General features: G+C 45.5%; 1 protein-coding gene and 1 long non-coding RNA gene across 2 annotated transcripts in view; one reads left to right on the forward strand and one right to left on the reverse strand.

Moving 5' to 3' along the window:
• The window catches only part of GNB1 (G protein subunit beta 1), a gene marked incomplete at its 5' end in the record, with an annotated part of 113,260 nt that overhangs the window by 63,428 nt on the left and 26,543 nt on the right, over window positions 1–23,289 (forward strand). The window contains 3 exon segments of the mRNA NM_001265894.1: window positions 7,800–7,902; window positions 15,233–15,271; window positions 17,557–17,663. Coding sequence (NP_001252823.1) covers window positions 7,846–7,902; window positions 15,233–15,271; window positions 17,557–17,663 — 203 coding nt within the window.
• Window positions 16,708–20,595, reverse strand: LOC144337167 (uncharacterized). The gene is made up of 2 exons (XR_013409886.1): window positions 20,356–20,595; window positions 16,708–17,929 (listed from the first exon to the last, which is right to left on the reverse strand). It is a non-coding gene; the product is annotated as an uncharacterized LOC144337167 (long non-coding RNA).

A 23,289-nucleotide genomic window follows, 5' to 3' on the forward strand; every position in this document is an offset into this window, starting at 1 on the left:
GTTACCATTGCAAAAAATAGCACCTCAAACAAGAACAGTTGTGTTATTTTTACCCATCTGCCTTCCGCTCAATTCTTGGCCCTTATTAGCAAGGTCATGTCTAACAACCATGCAAAGCAGCATCCTCCCTGCCCTCCCTGGCACACTTCACCCGTTTGGTGCCTGTGTATGCTCCACGTGGTTACCTGTTAGTCATCTGTCTCCCTCAGACTAGCAGCCAGCCTGGTTCATGCTGCTCAGCACTGTGCCGAGGCGCCACGGTGCCTGTCGTGTTGAAGGGAGGGTCTGCACATGCGCTGCTCTGCAGCTGTGTTAGTGGTCGTGTCCTTTTATCAGTTGTGGTGGTGCCCTGCTCCCCTTATTCTTCACAGTATTGTTCGGAGCGGTGCATAAAGGGAGCAGGGCCTGAGGACTTTCCGTTGCCCTTTGAATTGCCACAGTCTTAATTTTGGAGATTGACCTGGACTTGGGAATGAAAGAAAAATGGAAAAGTGAGTGAAATTGGTTTAAATTCCTCATGCAGACTCCTCTCTCTCAAAATAGTGCTTCATCTTGGAGGTGAGCTGTGATCCTTGTGTGGCTGGTCAAATTAGCAAATTTCCTGCCCCTGTGTAAGACACTGGGGCCTCAGTGGGGCCAGTTTGGACTTCGGAAGTTTAATCACTGTAAGGCTGACAGAGCACTTTCAGATTGGTTGTCTGATTTAATCTTCATTTTAGCTCTGTCATGTAGGTAACACCATTCCTATTTTGAATTAAGCAGATCAGAGTAAAAAACAATTTAAAGCATTATTCTTTGTATGTCGCAGAACCAGAAATTGAAATTATTTTTCAATATCTGTACCCTATTTTGTTATTGGCAAACTTGCAGCCTGAATGTCGTTATTGCTGACTGTGTAATTTGGGGTCCTGCGGGCACCGCTGAAGTGCCGCTCCTAGACTCTCAGGGGCCTGGATGAGAGAGGCCTGGGCTGCTGCATTGCCATGAAAGTAGAGGCATTACACGGAGCACATTGCAATGCAAATGTGAAATATTCTGACTTTAAAAATCATGCAAACTAACACTTGACTCACAAAGATGTTGTTCTAAAGTAGGGGCAGATTCCTTCACCTACTTGCTTTTAAGTTATTTAAATCTCTCTGAAAAGGATTTCCAAAACTGAAATTCTAAATAAAAGCCAATGGCAGATATGGGTCATCGGGAAGGATAGACATGAGACCTCAGCAGACCCCGTCTTAGTGGATTAGACGGGCAAGTTCTTGGAGTCAGCACAGCCAGAGCTTAGCCGTGACATTGGCACTGGAGGAGAGGAGCCCAAGCCAGGTAAACCTGATGGTGGGTGTTCTAGAAGGTTTGGGGGACTAAGGATAGTGAAGAGAAAAGCAAAAGCAACAAAATGTAAGTACGACTTTTAAAATTTACATTTATTTTTTAATTTTCAAAGGAAGCTGCGTCAACACTAGGAAATTTAGTAGAAAAACGTGACTAATAATTATAATAAAAATGCTGTTAGTCTTTTTAACTGTCTTTCTTTAAAATAAGTATATTTTTCTTTTCTTGTTTTTTTTTTTTTTTAGGCAAGGTCTCACTCCATTTGCCCAGACTGGAGCATAGTGGCGCAGTCACGGCTCGCTTGTAGCCTCAGTTTCCCGGACTCGAGTGGGTTCTCCCACTTTAGCCTCCCAAGTAGCTGGGACTATAGGCGTGTGCCACTACGCCAGCTAATTTTTTGCATTTTTAGTAGAGGCCAGGTTTTCGCCATGTTGTTGCCTACCCTGGTCTTGAACTCCTGGGCTCAAGCTATCTGCCAGCCTCAGCCTCCCAAAGTGCTGGGACTATAGGCATGAGCCACCGCGCCCAGACCTATTTTAATTCTAATAAAGCAGCTAAAATTACTACCTGCGACTGGGTGCGGTGGCTCATGCCTGTAATCCCAGCACTTTGGGAGGCCGAGGCAGGCAGATCACTTGAGGTCAGGAGTTCAAGACCAGCCTGGCCAACATGGCGAAACCCTGTCTCTACTAAAAATACAAAAATTAGGCAGGTGTGGTGGTGCATGCCTGTAATCCCAGCTACTTGGGAAGCTGAGGTAGGAGAATCGCTTGAACCCAGGAGGCGGAGGTTGCAGTGAGCTGAGATCGCGCCATTTCACTCCAGCCTGGGCCACAGAGCTAGACTCAGTCTCAAATAAAATAACTATATGCAAATTTATATTGTTTTTCACTTAGTATATAGTAAGCGTTTTCCCAAATTATTACTCTCTCCATTATTGTTCTTAGCGATATGTTACAGTTCTTCCAGTAACTATTTAGAGACAAGATCTTGCTGTGTTGCCCAGATTGGAGTGCAGTGGTGCTATCATAGCTCACTGCAGCCTTGAACTCCTGGGCTCAAGCGATCTTCCCACCTCAGCCTCCCAACTAGGTAGGACTACAGGCACGTTTCACCATACCCAGCTAATTGCATCAAGTAACTTTTTGTTTGAGATGAAGTCTCGCTCTGTCACCCAGGCTGGAGTGCAGTAGCATGATCTCCACTCACTGCAGCCTCCGCCTCCCGGGTTCAAGTCATTCTCCCACCTCAGCCTCCCGAGTAGCTGGGCACACGTCACCACACCTGGCTAATTTTTGTATTTTTTAGTAGAAATGGGGTTTTGCCACGTTGGCCAGGCTGGTCTCGAACTCCTAACCTCAGGTGATCCACCTGCCTGAGCCTTTCAAAGTGCTGGGATTACAGGTATGAGCCATTGCACCTGGCTGCATCAAGTAACTTTAAAAAGTTAACTTTAGGCTGGGTGTGGTAGCTCAAGCATTAGATTCGAGTCTAGCACTTTGGGTGGCCTAGGCAGGAGGATGCCTTGAAGCCAAGAGTTTGAGACCAGCCCAGGCAACATAGCAAGGCCTTGTCTCTACCAAAAATTTCAAAAATAGCTGGGTGTAATGGGTGGTGTCTGCTTCTAGTCCTGGCTACTCTGGAGGCTAAGGTAGAAGGATGGCTTGAACTTCAGTGAGCTATGATTGTGCCACTCACTCCAGCCTGGGCAACAGTGTGAGACCCTCACAGGCATTTTTTTAAAGATGTTACTTTAACTTATTTTATTTAAACTGAAGAGTATAAAAAAAATTTTTTTTTAATCTTTCTTGATTCTAAGACCCCAGATTAGCCTCTGTTAACTTTGTGTGTTGGTGTGTAGGGGGGTTAGTAAGCAAACTGTATTTGAAGAATAATGAGAAGAATAAAAGCTGCTCACCTGTTTCTCTGTCTCCAAAAACACCACCATTAACATCTGATGTGTCTAGAAAAAAGATAGCGGGCCGGGTGTGGTAGCTCACGCCTGTAATCCCAGCACTTTGGGAGGCCAAGGCGGTTGTATCACCTGAGGTCAGGAGTTCGAGACCAGCCTGGCCAACATGATGAAACCCCGTCTCTACTAAAAATACAAAAAATTAGCCAGGCGTGGTGGCGCATGCCTGTAATCCCAGCTACTCGGGAGGCTGAGGCAGGAGATGAATCGCTTGAACTCAGGAGGCGGAGGTTACAGTGAGTCAGCACTGCGCCACCGCACTGTAGCCTGAGCAACAAGAATGAAATTCCATCTCAGAAAAAAAAAAAAAAAAGGTTGGCTTGCTCTGGCATTGGTGTTTGTCCTTTTTGTTCACACAAAAGCATCATGCTTTGTATTCTTGTTCCATTTTTGTTTCGTTCACTGTCTTCATGGTAGAGATGAACTAAGAGCCACTGGGAAGGCTGTTAGTTTATGTGAATCAGAAGGTTGCTTCCCTTAAGTTCTCTCTTCCTGGCACCTGGTGCTCTTGCAGCCCATGGGGAATGTGGTGGCCACGCTTTCTCATCTCTCCTGCCTTATCCCATCAGCCATTCGCTGTGCCTGAACTGCTGCACAGGGTGTCCGTGGGGCATGTCCACATTACAAAAAGATGGTACTGATCATTGAGTTTATCTCCAAAATTTTTTTTTAAAATTTGATTTTAGAAAATACATTTTTAGGCTGGGCATGGTGACTCATACCTATAACCCCAGCATTTGGGAGGCCGAGGCGGGCAGATCGCCTGAGGTCAGGAGTTCCTTACCAGCCTGGCCAACGTGGTGAAACCCCGGCTCTACTAAAAATACAAAAATTAGGCGAGCGTGGTAGCATGCACCCGTAATTCCAGCTACTAGGGAGGCTGAGGCAAAATAATCACTTGAACCTGGGAGGCAGAGGTTGCAGTGGGCCGAGATTGCGTCATTTGCTGCACTCCAGCCTGGGTGATAAGAGCGAAACTCCGTCTCAAAAAAGAAAAGAAAATATATATCTTTATCCTGGAGACTAGAGAATGTAATTTAAAAGAAAAATTGAAATGCCTGACAATAGATTTCTCTTATCACTTCTGTATGTGGATTGAAGAGGATCTTACCAGGAAATTTATTTTTATTGCTAACAAAAATAGGAGAGTGTGTGTGTGTGTGTGTGTGCGCGCGTGCGTGCGTGTGTGTGTACAGCGTTTTGCCATATTGCCCAGGCTGGTCGCAAACTGCTGAGTTCAAGCAGTCCTCCCGACTTGACCTGCTAAAGTCTTGGGATTACAGGTCACCATGCCCAGCCAGGAATACACTTTTTTTAAAAAATTGACAAACATAGGTTTTGAGTCTCTTAATTGAAACTCAAATGTCGGCACAGGAGAGAGTATAATAATTTCTGCTATTAACTATGAAAAAGAAGTCCATCTGGTTGTGTTCTCTTTTCATGGGACTAAAGATTAAAGTTAGCAAGTTTTGGTGTTACTGCTGAAATTTTGTGAGGTCACAAAGTTATATTGAGTTCATTTTAAAGATACTTAGATTTTTGGTAAATTTGTTTCTCTAGTCTCAAGACATATAGCTGGGTGATGGTTGTGTACATATTCTTGTACAATACGTGAAAAGAACATCTAATTAAAAGCAGTATATAAGATTTCAGGAGTTATCCCACCTAATGATGGAATTTGGGCCTTTAAACCCCCACCCACCACCCTCCAGCCACAAGGAACATCTCTTTTTTTTTTTTTGCGACAGAGTTTCGTTGTTGTTGCCCAGGCTGGAGTGCAATGGCGAGATCTCGGCTTACTGCAACCTCCACCTCCCAGGTTCAAGCGATTCTCCTGCCTCAGCATCTCGGGTAGCTGGGATTACAGGAATGCACCACCACACCCGGCTAATTTTTGTATTTTTAGTAGAGATGGGGTTTCGCCACGTTAACCATGCTGGTCTCAAACTCCTGACCTCAGATGATCCACCCTCCTCAGCCTCCCAAAGTGCTGGGATTACAGGCGTGAGCTACCGCCCCCAGCCGGAACATCATTTTTGAGGCATCTCAGAACATGCTTTTCTGTTTCCCCAGATCCCAGGAGTTTGTTGTTGTTATTTTTTTTTTTATTTTTTTTATTTTTTTAAAATTTTAATTTTAATTTTTATTTTTTTTTTTGAGACGGAGTCTTGCTCTGTCACCCAGGCTGGAGTGCAGTGGCCGGATCTTAGCTCACTGCAAGCTCCGCCTCCCGGGTTTACACCGTTCTCCTGCCTCAGCCTCCCGAGTAGCTGGGACTACAGGCGCCCGCCACCTCGCCCGGCTAGTTTTTTTTTGTATTTTTCAGTAGAGACGGGGTTTCACCGTGTTAGCCGGGATCGTCTCTCGATCTCCTGGCCTCGTGATCCGCCCGTCTCGGCCTCCCAAAGTGCTGGGATTACAGGCTTGAGCCACCGCGCCCGGCCGAGTTTGTTGTTTTTAGTCCCATATATAAAAATTAGCTTTTTAGTGTTTAAATTAGGATCAGAAACTGTGCGTTAACTAAAGCAGTTTAATTCAGGGTACTTCATAACGTTAACTTGTTTTCTTCATGTTGATTTTGGAAGGAATTCTGTAAAATTGTGTACATAATATAACATGATCATGTGTGAAATACAAGTGAGTAGTGTCAGGGCATGCAGAAAGAATACAAGGCAGAAGGCATCCAAACAGAATCCATTTGAGACGCTACTCATATTGTCCTGGCACTCTTACTGTTCCACACATTAACATTCATAAGTTGTAGTCCTTAGAATTTATATGTGAAAACCAGGGAGAGAATTAACCAGTCTTATCCCTTAAGAATAAACTGCCCTTGAGGTGTGACCTTGTCCATACCTAATTCCAGTGATGCTCCATGTGTGCAGGGAAGACTAAGGTATTTTCCCTTAGTGAAGTTTTCCTCGTGATTAAAACATCAGTTTAAAATAATGCCTTTAGAAACACCTGTTTGGTCAGAAATCTTTCTGACACTGTGTTGCTGTGCACCCTGCCTCCCCAGAGAGCGGTGGCAGCAGGACGCCTGGTCTGCATGCTCATGTCATGGCGCTTGCCTTGCAGGCCTTTCTTGTTCGTGGATTATAGACATCAAGTATCTATACCGTAGGTCATTCGAATTCCTTTATGCACACTAGGAAAGTTTAAACTGGTAACTGTGACGGCTGAACTTCTTAGGTCATCGGATAATTTCCCACAGGTGGGTTTTAATCTCAAGAAAATAACTGCTGTCAATTAAATTTTGATGTATATTATATTAACCTTTTGACTTTTACACAAAAGTTATAATGGTAAAATTGATCCTCTGTGTAATTTATGTAGGAAATTGAAGTGCTTGCATAAGCAGTACTTGCATATGAGAGCTAATTGTAAGGGATTAAAGACATTAGCAACTGTATCCTCAGCTTTGTTATACTTCAGTCATACTTAACGATTAACAGCCAAGATCTACCATCCTGGCTGACACGGTGAAACCCCGTCTCTACTAAAAAATACAGAAAACTAGCCAGGCGAGGTGGCGGGCGCCTGTAGTCCCAGCTGCTCGGGAGGCTGAGGCAGGAGAATGGCGTGAACCCGGGAGGCGGAGCTTGCAGTGAGCTGAGATCCGGCCACTGCACTCCAGCCTGGGCAGCAGAGCGAGACTCCGTCTCAAAAAAAAAAAAAAAAAAAACAGCCAAGATCTTGGTCAGAAACACAGCCTCCATTTATGACATTCTCTTGGGAAAATAAGTCTGTTGTTTAACAAGGTGAGTTAGTTTTTACTCTGATTTCAGGAATATTGTCTAACATGACTAGGGCGAACAGGCAGGGTGGCTTGCACTGAGCCTGATTTAGCCTGTACCTGTAAGGATTAAGGTGTTGTTTCTGAGCCTCCTGGGACCCCACGGCTCACCTGGATGGGAGAGTGGGTTGTCCCTGAGCTAAAAAGCTGCTGGACGCCACCCTGTGTGCTCTTAGGTTTGCCATGCGAGCATCCTGACAGCTTTTGACCAGTAGCGGTTCATGATTACTGAGATGAGGTGGCTTTGAGATTCTTGGTTGCCAGGTTGCCACTGACCCCCATTCCATGAAGTAACTTCCTCTAGGTCTTCATGTGATAGCTATCCTAAATGTCAGGTTTTATTTTTTTTATTTTGAGATGGAGTCTCGCTCTGTCACCCAGACCGGAATGCAGTGGTGTGATCTTGGCTCACTGCAACCTCTGCCTCCCATGTTCAAACGATTCTTCTACCTCTGCCTCCCAAGTGCACCACCACACCCAGCTAATTTTTGTATTTTTAGTGGAGACGGGGTTTCACCGTGCTAGCCAGGATGGTCTCGAACTCCTGACCTCATGAACTGCCCGCCTCAGCCTCTCAAAGTGCTGGGATTATAGGCTTGAGCCACCGTGCCCACCTTAAACTTTCAATTTACTTTTCTAACCTGCTTCCTTAAATTATTCAACAGTTGTTTATTGTTTGTGCTTGTCTTTCTGTTTCAGATCTCACATTCTTGGAGGTGGCATCGAAGAGCACTAAGATCAGAAGATGAGTGAGCTTGACCAGTTACGGCAGGAGGCCGAGCAACTTAAGAACCAGATTCGAGTATGTAGTTGTGTGTGCTTGGTTTTATTAATCGTTTGAGTTTTAGGTTAGCTGTTACTTGTTTTAGGAAAAATGATTTACAGGATGACTTGTTCTGTGTTTTATATTGAAATTGAATCTTAGTTGGCCCGGGATGTACTAATTATAGATCTAGATACTTGGCCTAGTACATTGTTTTCCAGATTTTGCTTTCTGTATACAATTTGTTGTTTGAATATACACCAGATGTCTCTATAGAATTTATAAGTGTCTTTTGCATTTTTTATCATAACCTTGAAAATTTGTTTGTTATACTCTGGGCCACTGATCAGACTGTGGTATCTGCCTCCCTCTCCTGAATATTGGGACTATTGACAGCAGAAATCTTGCTTAAAAATAAGAGTATTGGCCGGGCGCGGTGGCTCAAGCCTGTAATCCCAGCACTTTGGGAGGCCGAGACGGGCGGATCACGAGGTCAGGAGATCGAGACCATCCTGGCTAACACGATGAAACCCCGTCTCTACTAAAAAATACAAAAAAGTAGCCGGGTGAGGTGGCGGGCGCCTGTAGTCCCAGCTACTCGGGAGGCTGAGGCAGGAGAATGGCGTAAACCTGGGAGGCGGAGCTTGCAGTGAGCTGAGATCCGGCCACTGCACCCCAGCCTGGGCGGCAGAGCAAGACTCCGTCTCAAAAAAAAAAAAAAAAAAAAAAAAAAAATAAGAGTATTAACAACAATAAAAAAAAAGTATTTCAGATATATCTGATGTATTTTTTTCCTAATTTTGAAAGCACATCTTCCCTAGCAGTGATGATTGGAATCTACAGCTTCTGATAGACTACTAGATGGAGCAGATATATCTAAATCCAAGATAGCGGCTGGGTACAGGGGCTCACGCCTGGAATCCCAGTGGTTTGGGAGCCTTAGGCGGGCAGATCACTTGAGGTCGGGAGTTTGAGACCAGCCGGGACAACATAGTGAAACCCCATCTCTACAAGAAATATAAACATTAGCCGGGTGTGGCGGTGTGGCCTGTGGTCCCAGCTCCTCGGGAGGACATTAGCTGGGCGTGGCGGTGTGGCCTGTGGTCCCAGCTACTCGGGAGGCCGAGGTCAGAGAACCACTTGAACCCGGGAGGCGGAGGTGCCAGGGAGTCGATGGCGCCACTGCACTCCAGCCTGGGCGACAGAGCAAGACCCTGAAAAATAACAAAAATTGAAGATAAAAACAACCGTGTGTAAATAAACTGCACTGTGAAAAGAATACCTTTCACAGAATTCTGAAACATTAAATTTCAGTCTGTGATTGATACAGGATGTTAAGTTGCAGAGTTCATAAACTTTTTTTTGAGAGAGTTTTGCTCTGTTGTGCCCAGGCTGGAGTGCAGTGGCGCTATCTCTTCTCACTGCAACCTCTGTCTCCTGGGTTCAAACAATTCTCTTGCCTCATAACTTTCTGAAAAGTGAGGAACAGTAGGTCTAAATGGAATTCCTTCTGCTCGTACTGTTGTGAAGCAGTACTTCTAGTAAATATTTTATAGAGAAACAATTAATGCAAGTATATATTTCCTTTCTGAAACCGCTGATGTGAAGAGTAAGAGAAAAAGAGGCAGACTTCTCAGGAAAAACCAGGTCTTCAGTATGTTTTTAGGTTTTGTCCATTTGATGTAAGAGCTTTCTCTTATTCTTTTTATTTATTTATTTATTTATTTTTTGAGACAGAGTTTCACTCTGTCGCCCAGGCTGGAGTGCAGTGGCGTGATCTCAACTCACTGCAAGCTCCGCCTCCCGGGTTCACGCCATTCTCCTGCCTTGGCCTCCTGAGGAGCTGGGACTATAGGCGCCCGCCACCACACCTGGCTAATTTTTTGTACTTTTAGTAGAGATGTGGTTTCACCACATTAGCCAGGATGGTCTCGATCTCCTGATCTTGCGATCCGCCTGCCTCAGCCTCCCAAAGTGCTGGGATTACAGGCGTGAGCCACCATGCATGGCCTAGAAATCAGAATTTTAAAGTTTATCCTGAAAATGTCTTAAATAGTAGTGTGATTTGGCCTATTTGAAGATATTTCATTTTTCTGACAGCAGTAAGTTGTTCACAAATAGTGGACTTGGATCTATTCATAGCAGATGGAAAGAGCTTGTATGGCACAGGTGCAAGACACCCAAATTTTAAAAATTAAGGCCAAAAGGAGCTGTTGCACCTCCTCCCGAGGTTTGGGCCCTGTCACATTGTGAATTCCCCAAGGCCTTCTTGCACAGGGGGCTCCCTCTTGGGCTGGCACGAATGTCACGTGACATTCCCCACATGCTCTTGTTGCCACATAAAAAATGTAAAAAGAGGCCGGGCACGGTGGCTCACGCCTGTAATCCCAGCACTTTGGGAGGTTGAGGCAGGTAGATCACGAGGTCAAGAGATCAAGACCATCCTGGCTAACACAGTGAAACCCCGTCTCTACTAAAAGAAAAATTAGCCAGGCGTGGTGGTGGTGGGCGCCTGTAGTCCCAACTACTTGGGAGGCTGAGGCAGGGAATGGCGTGAACCCGGGAAGCGGAGCTTGCAGTGAGCCAAGATTGCGCCACTGCACACTGCAGTCTGGGAGACAGAGCAAGAAAAAAAAAAAAAGTAAAAGGAGATATGGCCATGCACCGTGGCTCATGCCTTTAATTCCAGTACTTTGGGAGGCCAAGACAAGAGGATTGCATGAGCCCAAAAGTTTGAGACGATCCTGTGTAAGGTAGGAAGACCCTGTCTCTTTAAAAAGAATAAAAAGAAAGGAAACAGAAACAGGTGGAATTAACCCTAACAAGGTTTTTTTGGTTTTTTGTTTGTGTGTTTTGAGACAGGGTCTCTGTCAGTCATCCAAGCTGGAGAGCAGTGGTGCGATTACAGCTCACTGCAGTCTCCCGAGTAGCTGGGACTACAGGAGCATGCTGCCACACCTGGCTGATTTTTTTTATTTTTGTAGAGACAGAGTCCACCATATTGCCCAGGCTGGTCTTGAACTCCTGGGCTCAAGGGATCTTCCTGCCTCGGCGTCCCAAAGTGCTGGCAGGTGTGAACCACCACGCCTGACCCAACAAATTTTATCTAAGGCAATATATCTAAAATATTATTATTCAATATGTAATTAATACATTTTAATTGAAATATTTGACAGAGTTTTTCTCCCAATTTTTCTGGTTCCATTTCCTGTGCTCAGCAGCCACATGCAGCTCATGGCCCCCGTAGCGGGACATTCACTAGAAGAGGTGCCTAGCTGCTTTGTCTCTGAAGTGCCAGGAACCAGGAACCACGCTATGTTAGTTCCTTTGCACAAGACAGGGACAGCAACAGCTGGTGAAGTCGTTTTACCCCAAATGGTAAAGGAAGACTTATTTTTAAAATGTAGAACATTTTTTCCTGATTGCCCAAAGAATACACGCTTGTTGAAGAATGCAGAGCATAGTGAATCAAACAAGAAATTGTGGATGATTCTAAAAGGGGTTGTTTTCTTTCTTAGATTCGTTTTTCAGCCAAGAGACCCTTAAAGGATCTTGCATGCTCCTTTTGATTATTATTGAGGAATCACAGGCTCTCAAAGGGATGCTGAGTAAAACATGATGTGCCTTAAAATACACAGAGTAGCTGATGGAGTAAGAAAAGCTCCGCAGGATGCACAGGTGTAGGTGTGTTCTGGGGCGGCATGCCGGCCAGTGCGAGGGAGCAGGGTCCATTCACGTGAGACGCAGCTGCACTGGATGCCTGGTCCAAAACATTCAGTGACTCCACGCTGAGCAGGGCCCAGGCTTTAATTTAGGATGAAACCCCAAAGTAAGTGTGTTACTGTGTCATTTGACATAAATCCAAAAAGGATGAGAAATCAACTGATAAATGGCTTGGATATGTTCATCTCTGGTTTAAGTGGACATCATAATATGTATCTGCAGGAGTCCATTAAACTGGAAATTAATCTGAAAGAACTTGAAGATTTTATTCTTTGTTAAGCAGTTACAGAGCTTGTTTCCATTGAAAGACTTCTTCCTACAGTTTTAAAAGTTGAAGGTGTCTGTTCTCCAGAGTGCTGCACTCAGTTACATAAGCTGGTTATTGGCTAAAATAAAGACTGAATTGAAGTTATCTGTATTTTGTTTTTACAGTAGTTTTTCCTTCTGTTTAACAGTAGCATCACCACAGTCTGTTACACTGTACCTTAAGAAACTCATTTTAGTCTTTGAACACTAACCAGGGGGAGGTTGCTTAAATCTCATGTTTTATTTTCTCTGTTTTAAATTTTCTTATGATGTTTTAAAATCAAAGGCTATAACATCAACAAGAATGGTATTCAAAAACAAATATTAAACTCGGTACTTGCCAGGTAACATTCATTGACAAAAAGGCTTTTGCTGCTCTAAGTATTTTTCATCCCCCTTACTCCAAATGTTACTGCTTGCATAGAAATACTCGATTTTTTGTGTGTCTTAATTATAAGCAGAATAACCAATAAGAGCTTAACTAAAGATGAATTTGGAATGTATAAATTTGTATATTTATAATAATCTCAATGTATTTCCTTTTTTTTTTTGAAACAGCGTCTGGCTGTGTCACCCGGGCTGGAGTACAATGGTGTGATCTCAGCTCACTGCAACCTCCACCTCCCGGGTTCAAGTGATTCTCCTGCCTCAGCCTCCCCGAATAGCTACGATTACAGGTGCCAGCCACCATGCCTGGTTAATTTTTGTATTTTTAGTAGGGATGGGGTTTCACCATGTTGGCCAGGCTTGAACTCCTGACCTCAGGTGATCCATCCACCTTGGCCCCCTAAAGTGTTGGGAATACAGGCATAAGCCACTGCGCCTGACCAATATATTTCCATATTATCAGTTTATAAATATTCCCACAAGCTTCCTAAAGTAGAAATCATTTGCAGTGAGCAGTTTGCCCCAAAAACCTGAACCACTGGGAACTCGTCCTCCACCTCCCCCGTGTGGGGCACTTGGATGCACGCCTGTAAGGGCTGCACATGCCATTTGCCATTTTGAAAGTAGGTGGTCAGATGACAGCATATAAACACATTTTTCTTACTAAAAAGTGTCAGCTGGGCGTGGTAGCTCTCGCCTATAATCCCAGCACTTTGGGAGGCCAAGGGGGAAAGATCGTTTGAGCCCAGGAGTTCAAGAACAGCCACAGGCAACATGGCAAGATCCCCATCTCTACAAAAATAAGGCCGGGCACGGTGGCTCAAGCCTGTAATCCCAGCACTTTGGGAGGCCGAGACGGGTGGATCACGGTCAGGAGATTGAGACCATCCTGGCTAACACGGTGAAACCCCGTCTCTACTAAAAAATACAAAAAACTAGCCGGGCGAGGTAGTGGGTGCCTGTAGTCCCAGCTACTTGGGAGGCTGAGGCAGGAGAATGACGTAAACTTGGGAGGCGGAGCTTGCAGTGAGCTGAGATCCAGCCACTGCACCCCAGCCTGGGCGACAGAGCGAGACTCCGTCTCAAAAAAAAAAAAAAAAAACTAACTAAATAAATAAAAATTAGCCGGCCATAGTGATGCATGCTTGTAGTCCCAGCTATTCAGGAGGCTGAGGTGGGAGGGTCACCTGAGCCCAGGAGGTCGAGGCTGCAGTGAGCTGTGATGGCATCACTGCACTCCAGGCTGGGCAACAAAGCCAGATCCTGTCATAAAAATAAATAAATACATAGTTTAAAAAAAAAAAAAAAAAAAAGGCCGGGCAGGGTGGCTCACGCCTGTAATGCCAGCACTTTGGGAGGCCAGGGTGAGCAGATCACCTGAGGTCAGGAGTTCTAGACCAGCCTGGCCAACATGGTGAAACCTCATCTCTACTAAAAATACAAAATTAGCTGGGTGTGGTGGCACATGCCTGTGGTCCCAGCTACTCAAGAGGCTGAGACAGGAGAATCACTTGAACCTGGGAGGTGGAGGCTGCGGTGAGCTGAGATCGCAACACTACACTCCAGCCTGGGCAAGACAGAGCAAGACTCTGTCTCAAAAAAAAAAAAAAAGAAAAGAAATTATTGTGATTTAAAAAAAAAGTATACCCACACTCAAATTTTAAACCTTTTTTAGTTAAAGCCATTGTCTTGTTTTCCTTTATGATATCTTCCTGTTATAAACATACGTTCTCTTTTGAGATTTCCAGGTCTGTTTTCTAGTAACGTTGATCCCTTAGTAATGAAGACATTTGAGTGAGCATTGGTGGGTCCCTTCACAGTGCTTACTGCTTCCACAGGCCATGGATAGAGGAGAAACGAGAGCAGCCAGAGAGGCTCATGTACATCTGGTTGTCTGGCTTCAGGTCCCTTGCTCTTTTTCCATAGAATTTATTTATTTTTCTTCGTTTTCCTTTATTTATTTATTTGTTTATTTATTATTGTTATTATTTTTTTTTTGAGATGGAGTCTTGCTCTATTGCCCAGACTGGAGTGCTGTGGTGGGGTCTCGGCTCCCTGCAACCTCCGCCTCCTGGGTTCAAGCGATTCTTCTGCCTCAGCCTCTTGAGTAGCTGGGATTACAGGCATGCGCCACCATACCCGGCTAATTTTTGTATTTTTAGAAGAGACGGGGTTTCACCATGTTGGCCAGGCTGGTCTCGGACTCCTGACCTCAGGTGATCCACCCACCTCGGCCTCCCAAAGTGCTGGGATTATAAGTGTGAGTCATCGCGTCCAGCCTGTTTTCCTTAAATGTTTAAATGTTATTTTTAGTAGAGACAAGGTCTCACTTTGTTGCCCAGGCTAGTCTTGAACTCCTGGGCTCAAGCCATCCTCCTGCCTCAGCTTCCTAAAGTGCTGGGATTACAGACGTGAGACCGCGCCCTCCATAGAATTTAGAATTAATGATTGTTTCTCTTGAAAACAAAGTACTTAGTTAATGCGATCTGAAGAAAAGGTTTTTGGGCTGGATATCTGGTCCTTTTTATACTTTTTCTTTGGGCCACAACCTTCCTGACCCTGGATGGGCTTTGTAAAAAGAGCAAGACGTGTGTGCCAACCTGTGCAGCACTGAGGGCACAGGCAGCACCAGGTCCCAGGGTGTTCGGGTGCTGCCCCAGCTTGCAGTTTGGTTTCCTTGGTGCTGACCACAGCTGTGGGGCCCCAGGAATATTGTGCTGCAGGCCTTAGACAGATTTGGGTGTTACTGATTCTCTGTTCAGCGTGGCCTGAACAGTCCACAGATGGCAGTAGACCATGGGGTGTTGAGATGCGAGGAGACTCCGGCATTCTTTCACATTCTGCTTTCGCTCCTGACAGCTTAGGAAAGCTCTCTTTGAAACTTTGGTATGTGTGGACCTAAGATTGAATGTATCTGAAACGTTGCTAATTTCTCACTGTCCTTGCTTCCCAGGACGCCAGGAAAGCATGTGCAGATGCAACTCTCTCTCAGGTAAGAGCCCACTGAGTCACGCAGAGCCATCTGCCTGTGAGGAGGCTGGCACAGCACCCACACCTGGAGCCTCGGGAGGGCTCTGCTCGGATTCTCTCCTGCGCAGTGAGGATGCCAAGCCTCTGTGTGGAGTGCTTTTGTTAAGAAGTCGTACTGATGGTAGGCATAGGAAATGGAGGGGCTTTTTGAGATAAAAAGGAGATATCTCAAGCCTTAAATAATTATTTACCTGTTACAGAGGGTAATAGTTGTAAAATATTGTTATTGTCTTAAAATAAGGTATTTTGAAGCTCCTCTCCTTAACAGAATCTGCCTCAGAACTTTGATTTCTAATATCCAATTTGGTAATACCTCAAAAAGTTAAACATAGAATTATTGTATGACTAAGCAGTTCTACCTGTAAATACATGCCCAACAGAATTGAACACTGGTTTTCAAACAAACACATGCGCGTAGATGTTTGTAGCAGCACCATTCACAATAGCCAAAATGTAGAAACCACCAAAATGTGCGTAAATGAATGAGTGGAGAAACAAATTGTGGTGTGTCTGTTCCTTGGAGTATTATCAGCCATTAAATGGACCTCAGTACAGTCAAAGGCTACAACATGGATAAACCCCTAAATACTATGATATGTGAAAGAAGCCAAATAGAAATGACTGTGTATTGTGTGGTTCTATTTATATGAAATATCTAGAATAGTAAAATTCATTGAATCAGAGTGGCCTAGTGGCCAGCAGGGGAGCTAGGGAAGAGAGGGAGAGGAAGTGAAGAACAGGGAGTGACTGCTAAATCAATGTCGGGTCTCCTTTTGGGATGATGAAGATGTTTTGGAACCAGGTGGTGGCAGTGGTTGCACAACACTGTGAGTGTACTAAATACCACTGGACTGTATACTTAAAAATGGTTAATTTGATGTTATGTGAACTTTACCTTATTAAAAGAATGAAGTCCATCCCAGCACTTTGGGAGGCTGAGGCAGGTGGATCACTTGAGGTCAGGAGTTCAAGACTAGCCTGACCAACATGGTGAAATCCCATCTCTACTAAAATACAAAAATTAGCCAGGCGTGGTGGCACACACCTGTAATCCCAGCTACTCAGGAGGCTGAGGCAGGAGAATTGCTTGGAACTGGGAGGGAGAGGTTGCAGTGAGCGAAGATTGCACCACTGCACTCCAGCCTGGGAGACAGAGCTAAACTCCATCTCAAAAATGAAAAAAAGGCCGGGCGCGGTGGCTCACGCCTGTAATCCTAGCACTTTGGGAGGCCGAGACGGGCGGATCACGAGGTCAGGAGATCAAGACCATCCTGGCTAACATGGTGAAACTACTGAAAAAAATACAAAAAATTAGCCAGGCATGGTGGTGGGCGCCTGTAGTCCCAGCTGCTCGGGAGGCTGAGGCAGGAGAATGGCGAAGCCATTCCATCTGGGAGGCGGAGCTTGCAGTGAGCCGAGATCGCGCCGCCGCACTCCAACCTGGGCGACAGAGCGAGAGACTGTCTCAAAAAAAAAAAAAAAAAAGATAATAAAAATAAAGTCCAAAGAATTGGACAGAAATGTGAAAGAAAAACTATATTCATACTTCTGAAGATGATTAAGTTTTTTACATTGTCCAGATGTTTTAGGGGATGCACTTTATTGAGGTTAAATTGCAAGTTAAAGAAAAAAAAATTAGGCTACATAGAATTACCTGAATTTCAATTCTGAGAAGCACTTCGGACTGTCCATTTTTTAAAACCCGTTGTTGTGATCCACTTACTCCATTTGCCAGCCTGAGCTCATTAACATCAGTGTCTGTATGTAGGATGGGCTCAGCTGGTGTGTGTACAGCTAGTGCTACAAGTGATGGTCGTGCAGAAGCAGGTGTCATCCTGGCCCACACATAGCCTGACATAGGAACCAGCTATTAAATTGTAGTGTCAGGAAGAAGAGTTGTGAGTTCTCAAATAATTCAGAGACCTAGGAGGAGCTGGTCCTGGATGGACAGGGAGAGGAGGAAGGAGGCAGGAAGAGCACAGCAAGTACTTCAAGGCTGGCCGTGTTCGTGTGCATGCATTGGAGGGCAGGGCACACAGGTTCCTGATGACCAGCCAGACTAAGACTCGGTAAGAGGTGCAGAAGGGGTTCAGTGCAGAATGCCACAGTGGAAGCCACTGGAGAACTCTGGGAAGGCTGGCAAGAGGTAGGCACAGTGGGTGAGCCAACAGCCTTGACAGGGATGGGAGATGAGGAGAGTCATTTAATCACAGATGTTAAAGTTACAGAAATGTTTTTATTTTCAAGATCACAAACAACATCGACCCAGTGGGAAGAATCCAAATGCGCACGAGGAGGACACTGCGAGGGCACCTGGCCAAGATCTACGCCATGCACTGGGGCACAGACTCCAGGTAGGCGTGGGCATGAGCAGGATGCTGCTTGATACGTTCAGGGGCTGCTCTGTTTTCCTAGGGGAAGATAACCTAAACCCATTTGCTGTGTTGTGCAGTGAAAATATTAGGAAGTTGGATCAGAACTCTGGGTGTGCCACATGCAGCACTCACAGATGCATATTCCCTGTCCAGTTTCCACTTACTTGGGCTGAAAGGACACTGCCATTCCTTCACTGTCTGAGTCACATTAATAGAAGTTCTGGGCCGGGCGCGGTGGCTCAAACCTGTAATCCCAGCACTTTGGGAGGCCGAGACGGGCGGATCACGAGGTCAGGAGATCGAGAGACCATCCCAGCTAACACGGTGAAACCCCGTCTCTACTAAAAAATACAAAAAAACTAGCCGGGCGAGGTGGCGGGCGCCTGTAGTCCCAGCTACTCGGGAGGCTGAGGCAGGAGAATGGCGTAAACCCGGGAGGCGGAGCTTGCAGTGAGCTGAGATCCGGCCACTGCACTCCAGCCTGGGTGACAGAGCAAGACTCCGTCTCAAAAAAAAAAAAAAAAAAAAAAAAGAAGTTCTGATTTTTCGTTCTCCCTTCTCACATCTCTTTCAGTTTCTAGACCTCTGTCCTCCCAGTTCTACTGTATCCTACTTATGGGAACTTGGGGAAGTTACCTCTCTGTGCCTGTTTCTCAGGGCTGGTTGGCCCTCGCCCTCTTGTGATTTCAGTGCCCTGGCTCAGGAAATCACCGAACCTGCCCCGAGGATCCTGAGAGATTAAGTGTATTGAGCCTTAGAACAGCATCGTGCTGTGTGTGCTTTACTGTAGCAGACACACGGGAATGCACTATGAGCTGTTTTCACCGTTCTCTCACCTGGCCTGTCTGCCCTGCGTTCCTTTGGTTTACCATCCCCAGAGATAATTCCCTTCATGGGCTCCTATTTCTTCTTTTCTTTTCCTTTTTTTTTTTTTTTTTTTTTTTTTTTAAGACGGAGTCTTGCTCTGTCGCCCAGGCTGGAGTGCCGTGGCGCGATCTCGGCTCACTGCAAGCTCTGCCTCCCGGTTTACGCCACTCTCCTGCCTCAGCCTCCCGAGTGGCTGGGACTACAGGTGCCTGCCACCACGCCTGGCTAATTTTTTTGTATTTTTAGTAGAGACGGGGTTTCACTGTGTTGGCCAGGATGGTCTTGATCTCCTGACCTTGTGATCCACCCCCTCGGCTTCCCAAAGTGCTGGCATTACAGGCGTGAGCCACCGCGCCAGCCTCTTTTTTTTGTTGTTGGAGACAGGGTCTCACTCTGTCAGTCATACTGGAGTGCAGTGGTGTGATCATATCTCACTGCAGCCTCGACCTCCTAGGCTCCAGCAACCCTTCATACTCAGCCTCCCAAGTGGCTGAGACCATAGGCATGTGCCACCACGCCTGGCTAATATTTTTGGTTTTTTTTTTATAGAGACAGGGTCTCCCTTTGTTGCTGACACTGGTTTCAAACTCCTGGCCCCTAAGTGATCCTTCCACTTCGGCTTCCCAGAGTGCTGAGATTATAGGTGTGAGCCACCACCACTTCCAGCCTATTTTTTGTACTTTATATGCCTTGCTTCTCCACCAGGCATCTCACCTCTGTGACCCCGCACTCTCATTTAGAGGCTATTACAAAGTCTTACTTGCTGCCTGTTCTATCCAAATAATTTAATAAAATACTATTTGATTTGTGTAACTATGACATGCTCGTTCAAGCACCTGACATAACAATTTTTAACACGCCCTTCTTTGAGTAGTATTTCTTTGTATTCCGTTGTTAGTGTGGAATTTTCTGCTTGGCTTTTTCTTTGTTGGTGAAATTGTCCGCTTTAGAGCACAAACAGCTAGAGAACAAAAGATTCTATCTTTAGTTTGTTCTATATAGTATCCCATACAATTCCATATGCAAATGAGAGCTCACATGATAGTTCCAATGATGGCAGGAGTCAGAAAGAATAAAAATGGGAAGGGGGAGGGTGGGGAAGTGGGGAAATGATGTTCGGAGGGTACAGAGTTTTAGTTAGGAATAAATTTTAGAAATCTGCTGCACAGCACGGAGACTGTAGTTCATAATAACATGTGTTTCAAAATTGTTAGTAAAGTAGACTTGAAGTGTTCCCACCACAGAGAAAATGTTCCCACCACAGAGAAAATGGGAAGTGATGGGTATGTTTATTAGCTTGATTTATTTATTTCGCAAGGTGGATATATATGAAAATACCACATTGTATTCTATAAATGTATATCTAATTATTTGTCAAAAATTGTTTTAAATATTCAAAGTAAATAAGTAACCAGGCACATTGGCTCATGCCTCTCATCCCAGCACTTTGGGAGGCCAAGGCAGGTGATGGCTTGAGCCCAGGACTTCAAGACCAGCCTAGGCCACATGGCGAGACCCCTTCTCTACAAAAAGTACAAAAATGAGTTAGCTGTTGTTGTGTGCACCTGGAGTCCCAGCTACTCAGGAGGCTGAGGTGGGAGGATCACTTGAACCCAGGAGGCAGGGAAGCAGAGCTTGCAGTGAGCCGAGATCACCCCACTGTGTTTTAGCCTGCACGACAGAGTGAGACCCTGTCTCTAAATAAATAAGTAAATAAGTATATACTTTGTGAATTCAAAGTTATTCCTTTAAAAAAATTAAAAAGAATTAAAAAAATATGTTCTGGCCGAGTGCAGTGGCTCACCCTTGTAATCCCAGCACTTTGGGAGGCCGAGGTGGGCGGATCACTTGAGGTCAAGAGTTCGAGACCAGCCTGCTGGCCAACATGGCACAACCCTGTCTACTAAAAATTTAAAAATTAGCTGGGCATACTTGCTGTAGTCCCAGCTACTTGGAAGGCTGAGATACACAGAAGTTACGGTGAGCCGAAATTGCGCCACTGGGTGACAGAGTGACATCTGACTCAAAAAAAAAAAAGAAAAATGTTGTTACTAGTCTATCTATGTTAGAACTTATTGTCAAAAGTAGTTGTGAAACAAAACAATATGCTACCTCTGGGGCCTTTCCTCCATGTGTGGGAACACTGGTGTCCAGATCAGGCAGGTTAGTGGAGTGGACAGTGCTGTTGCTGGGCAGTGTTCGGGTACTCAGAGCACTGCACCACCAAGTAATGTGTCTCCTTCACCAGCTGGGCTCTGGACTGGGTAGTCTGGAAGGGATGAGAGTGACCTGCAGGCAGGTTGTTCAGGAACCTAAGAGATGGGTGTGTGACCTGAGCAGTGGAGGTGGGGCTCGGGCTCAGGGTGGGTGGGGTGGGCGCCAGATCACTGGATGGGAGACTTTATGATCCGTCTGTCTCAAACACACTTTGTGTCTTGAAAGCCCCAGGATTAGAAGGAAGAAAAGCAAGGGCTGACAAAGCAGGACCAAGTTCAGAGTCATGGCCACCCTGTGAGCAAGGTGGTGTTCAGTGGGGCCTGTGGGAGGCTGGGGTGCCACATTGGTCCTTGTTCTTGGACAGGGTGCTAGGTGCATGGCATTTGTTGTAGAATTGCACAGTCATGAGAAAACCAAAATAATATTATGGAGAACCTCTGCTTTCCAGAGCCTTCTAGAGAGTGCTTGTTCTAAATAGTCATTTGTTTCTGGATAGGCTAGTGTTTGCCTCTTTAAGGTCCAAAAGAGTTTTTTTGGGGGGAGGGTGTGTGTGTGTGTGTGTGTGTGTGTGTGTGTGTGTGTGTGTGTGTGTGTGTGTGTGTGTGTGTGGTGTCTATCGGGGGGAGGGTGTGTGTGTGTGTGTGTGTGTGTGTGTGTGTGTGTCTCTATCCTTGTTCCATAAGCTCTCTTTTTTTTTGTGCACAACGTGCAGGTTTATTACGTAGGTATCCCTGTGCCATGTTGGTTTGCTGCACCCATTAACTCGTCATTTACATTAGATATTTCTCCTAATGCTATCCCTCCCCCTGCTGCCCACCCCATGACAGAGGGTGGAGGGTATATATTTTCTTTAATCTTCGTATTTCCTGCCTTCATAAACAAATGTTACCGTTTAAGACTTTTTTCATGACTTAAAGCTGTAATTTATGAATACCAGTTCTTTTTTGTTGTTGTTGTTGAGACAGAGTCTCACTTTGTCACCCAGGCTGGAGTGCAGTGGTGTGATCTTGGCTCACTGCAAGCTCAGCCTCCTGAATAGCTGGAACTACAGGCGCCTGCTGCCACGCCCGGCTAATTTTTTTGTATTTTTAGTAGAGACGGGGTTTCACCATGTTAGCCAGGATGGTCTCAATTTCCTGACCTCGTGATTTGCCTGCCTCGGCCTCCCAAAGTGCTGGGATTACAGGCGTGAGCTACCGTGTCCAGCCTATGAATACCAGTTCTTTCACTGTGTTTGTTTGATTTATGGACACTATGAAACAGTAGAAACGACTACTAATTTGTCTTTCTTTCTTTCTTTTTTTTTTTTGAGATGAAGTCTTGTTGCCCAGACTGGAGTGCAGTGGCAGCTCACTGCAAGCTGGACTTACTGCAAGCTCTGCCTCCTGGGTTCATGCCATTCTCCTGCCTCAGCCTCCCGAGTAGCTGGGACTACAGGCTCCCCCCACCATGCCCAGCTAATTTTTTTTGTTGTATTTTTAGTAGAGACGGGGTTTCATTGTTAGCCAGGATGGTCTCGATCTCCTGACTTCGTGATCTGCCTGCCTCGGCCTCCCAAAGTGCTGGGGTTACAGGTGTGAGCCACCGTGCCTGGCCTAGTTTGTCTTTCAAAACTACATGAGGCTAGACACGGTGGCTCACACCTGTAATCCCAGCACTTTGGGAGGCCAAGTCAGGTGGATCCCTTGAGTTCAGAAGTTTGAGACCAGCCTGGCCAACATGGTATAACCCCATCTCTTCTGAAAATACAAAAATTAGCCAGGTGTGGTGGCGAACGCCTGTAGTTTCAGCTACTCAAGAGGCTGAGGTGGGAGAATCGCTTGAACCCAGGAGGTGGAGGTTGCAGTGAACCAAGATTGCACCATTGCACTCCAGCCTGGGCAACAGAGTGAGACTCTGTCTCAAAATATATAGATATAGATATATATACACACACACGCGTGCGTGCACACATTGCACTCCCGCCTGGGTGACGGATCGAGACTCTGTCTCAAAAAGCAAAACAGAACACAAAGCTACATGAAAGGCCAGGCACCGTGGTTCACGCCTGTAATCCCAGCACTTTGGGAGACTAAGGCGAGTGGATCACCTGAGGTCAGGAGTTTGAGACCAGCCTGGCCAACGTGGTAAAACCCCATCTCTACCAAAAGTACAAAAGTTAACCGGGTTGGTGGTGGGCACCTGTAATCCCAACTACTCAGGAGGCTGAGGCAGGAGAATCGCTTGAATCCAGGAGGCAGAGGTTGCAGTGAGCCAAGATTGCACCACTGCACTCCAGCCTGGGTGACAGAGTGAGGCTCTGTCTCAAAAAAAAAAAAAACATACAAAAAAAACTACATGCGAGGTGAGGCCCACAATGACTACTTGTTATGTATGTATGTATTAACGTATCAGATGTACATTTGTAATATGTTTATCAATGTATTTATTTGTACTAAAAGGTGCCTTTTTTTTTTTTTTTTTTTTGAGACTGGGTCTCACTCTGTTGTCCATGCTAGAATGCAGTGGTGCGATCCTAGCT

This window comes from Macaca mulatta, chromosome 1 (assembly GCF_049350105.2).
Source record: "Macaca mulatta isolate MMU2019108-1 chromosome 1, T2T-MMU8v2.0, whole genome shotgun sequence".
NCBI lineage: Eukaryota > Metazoa > Chordata > Mammalia > Primates > Cercopithecidae > Macaca > Macaca mulatta.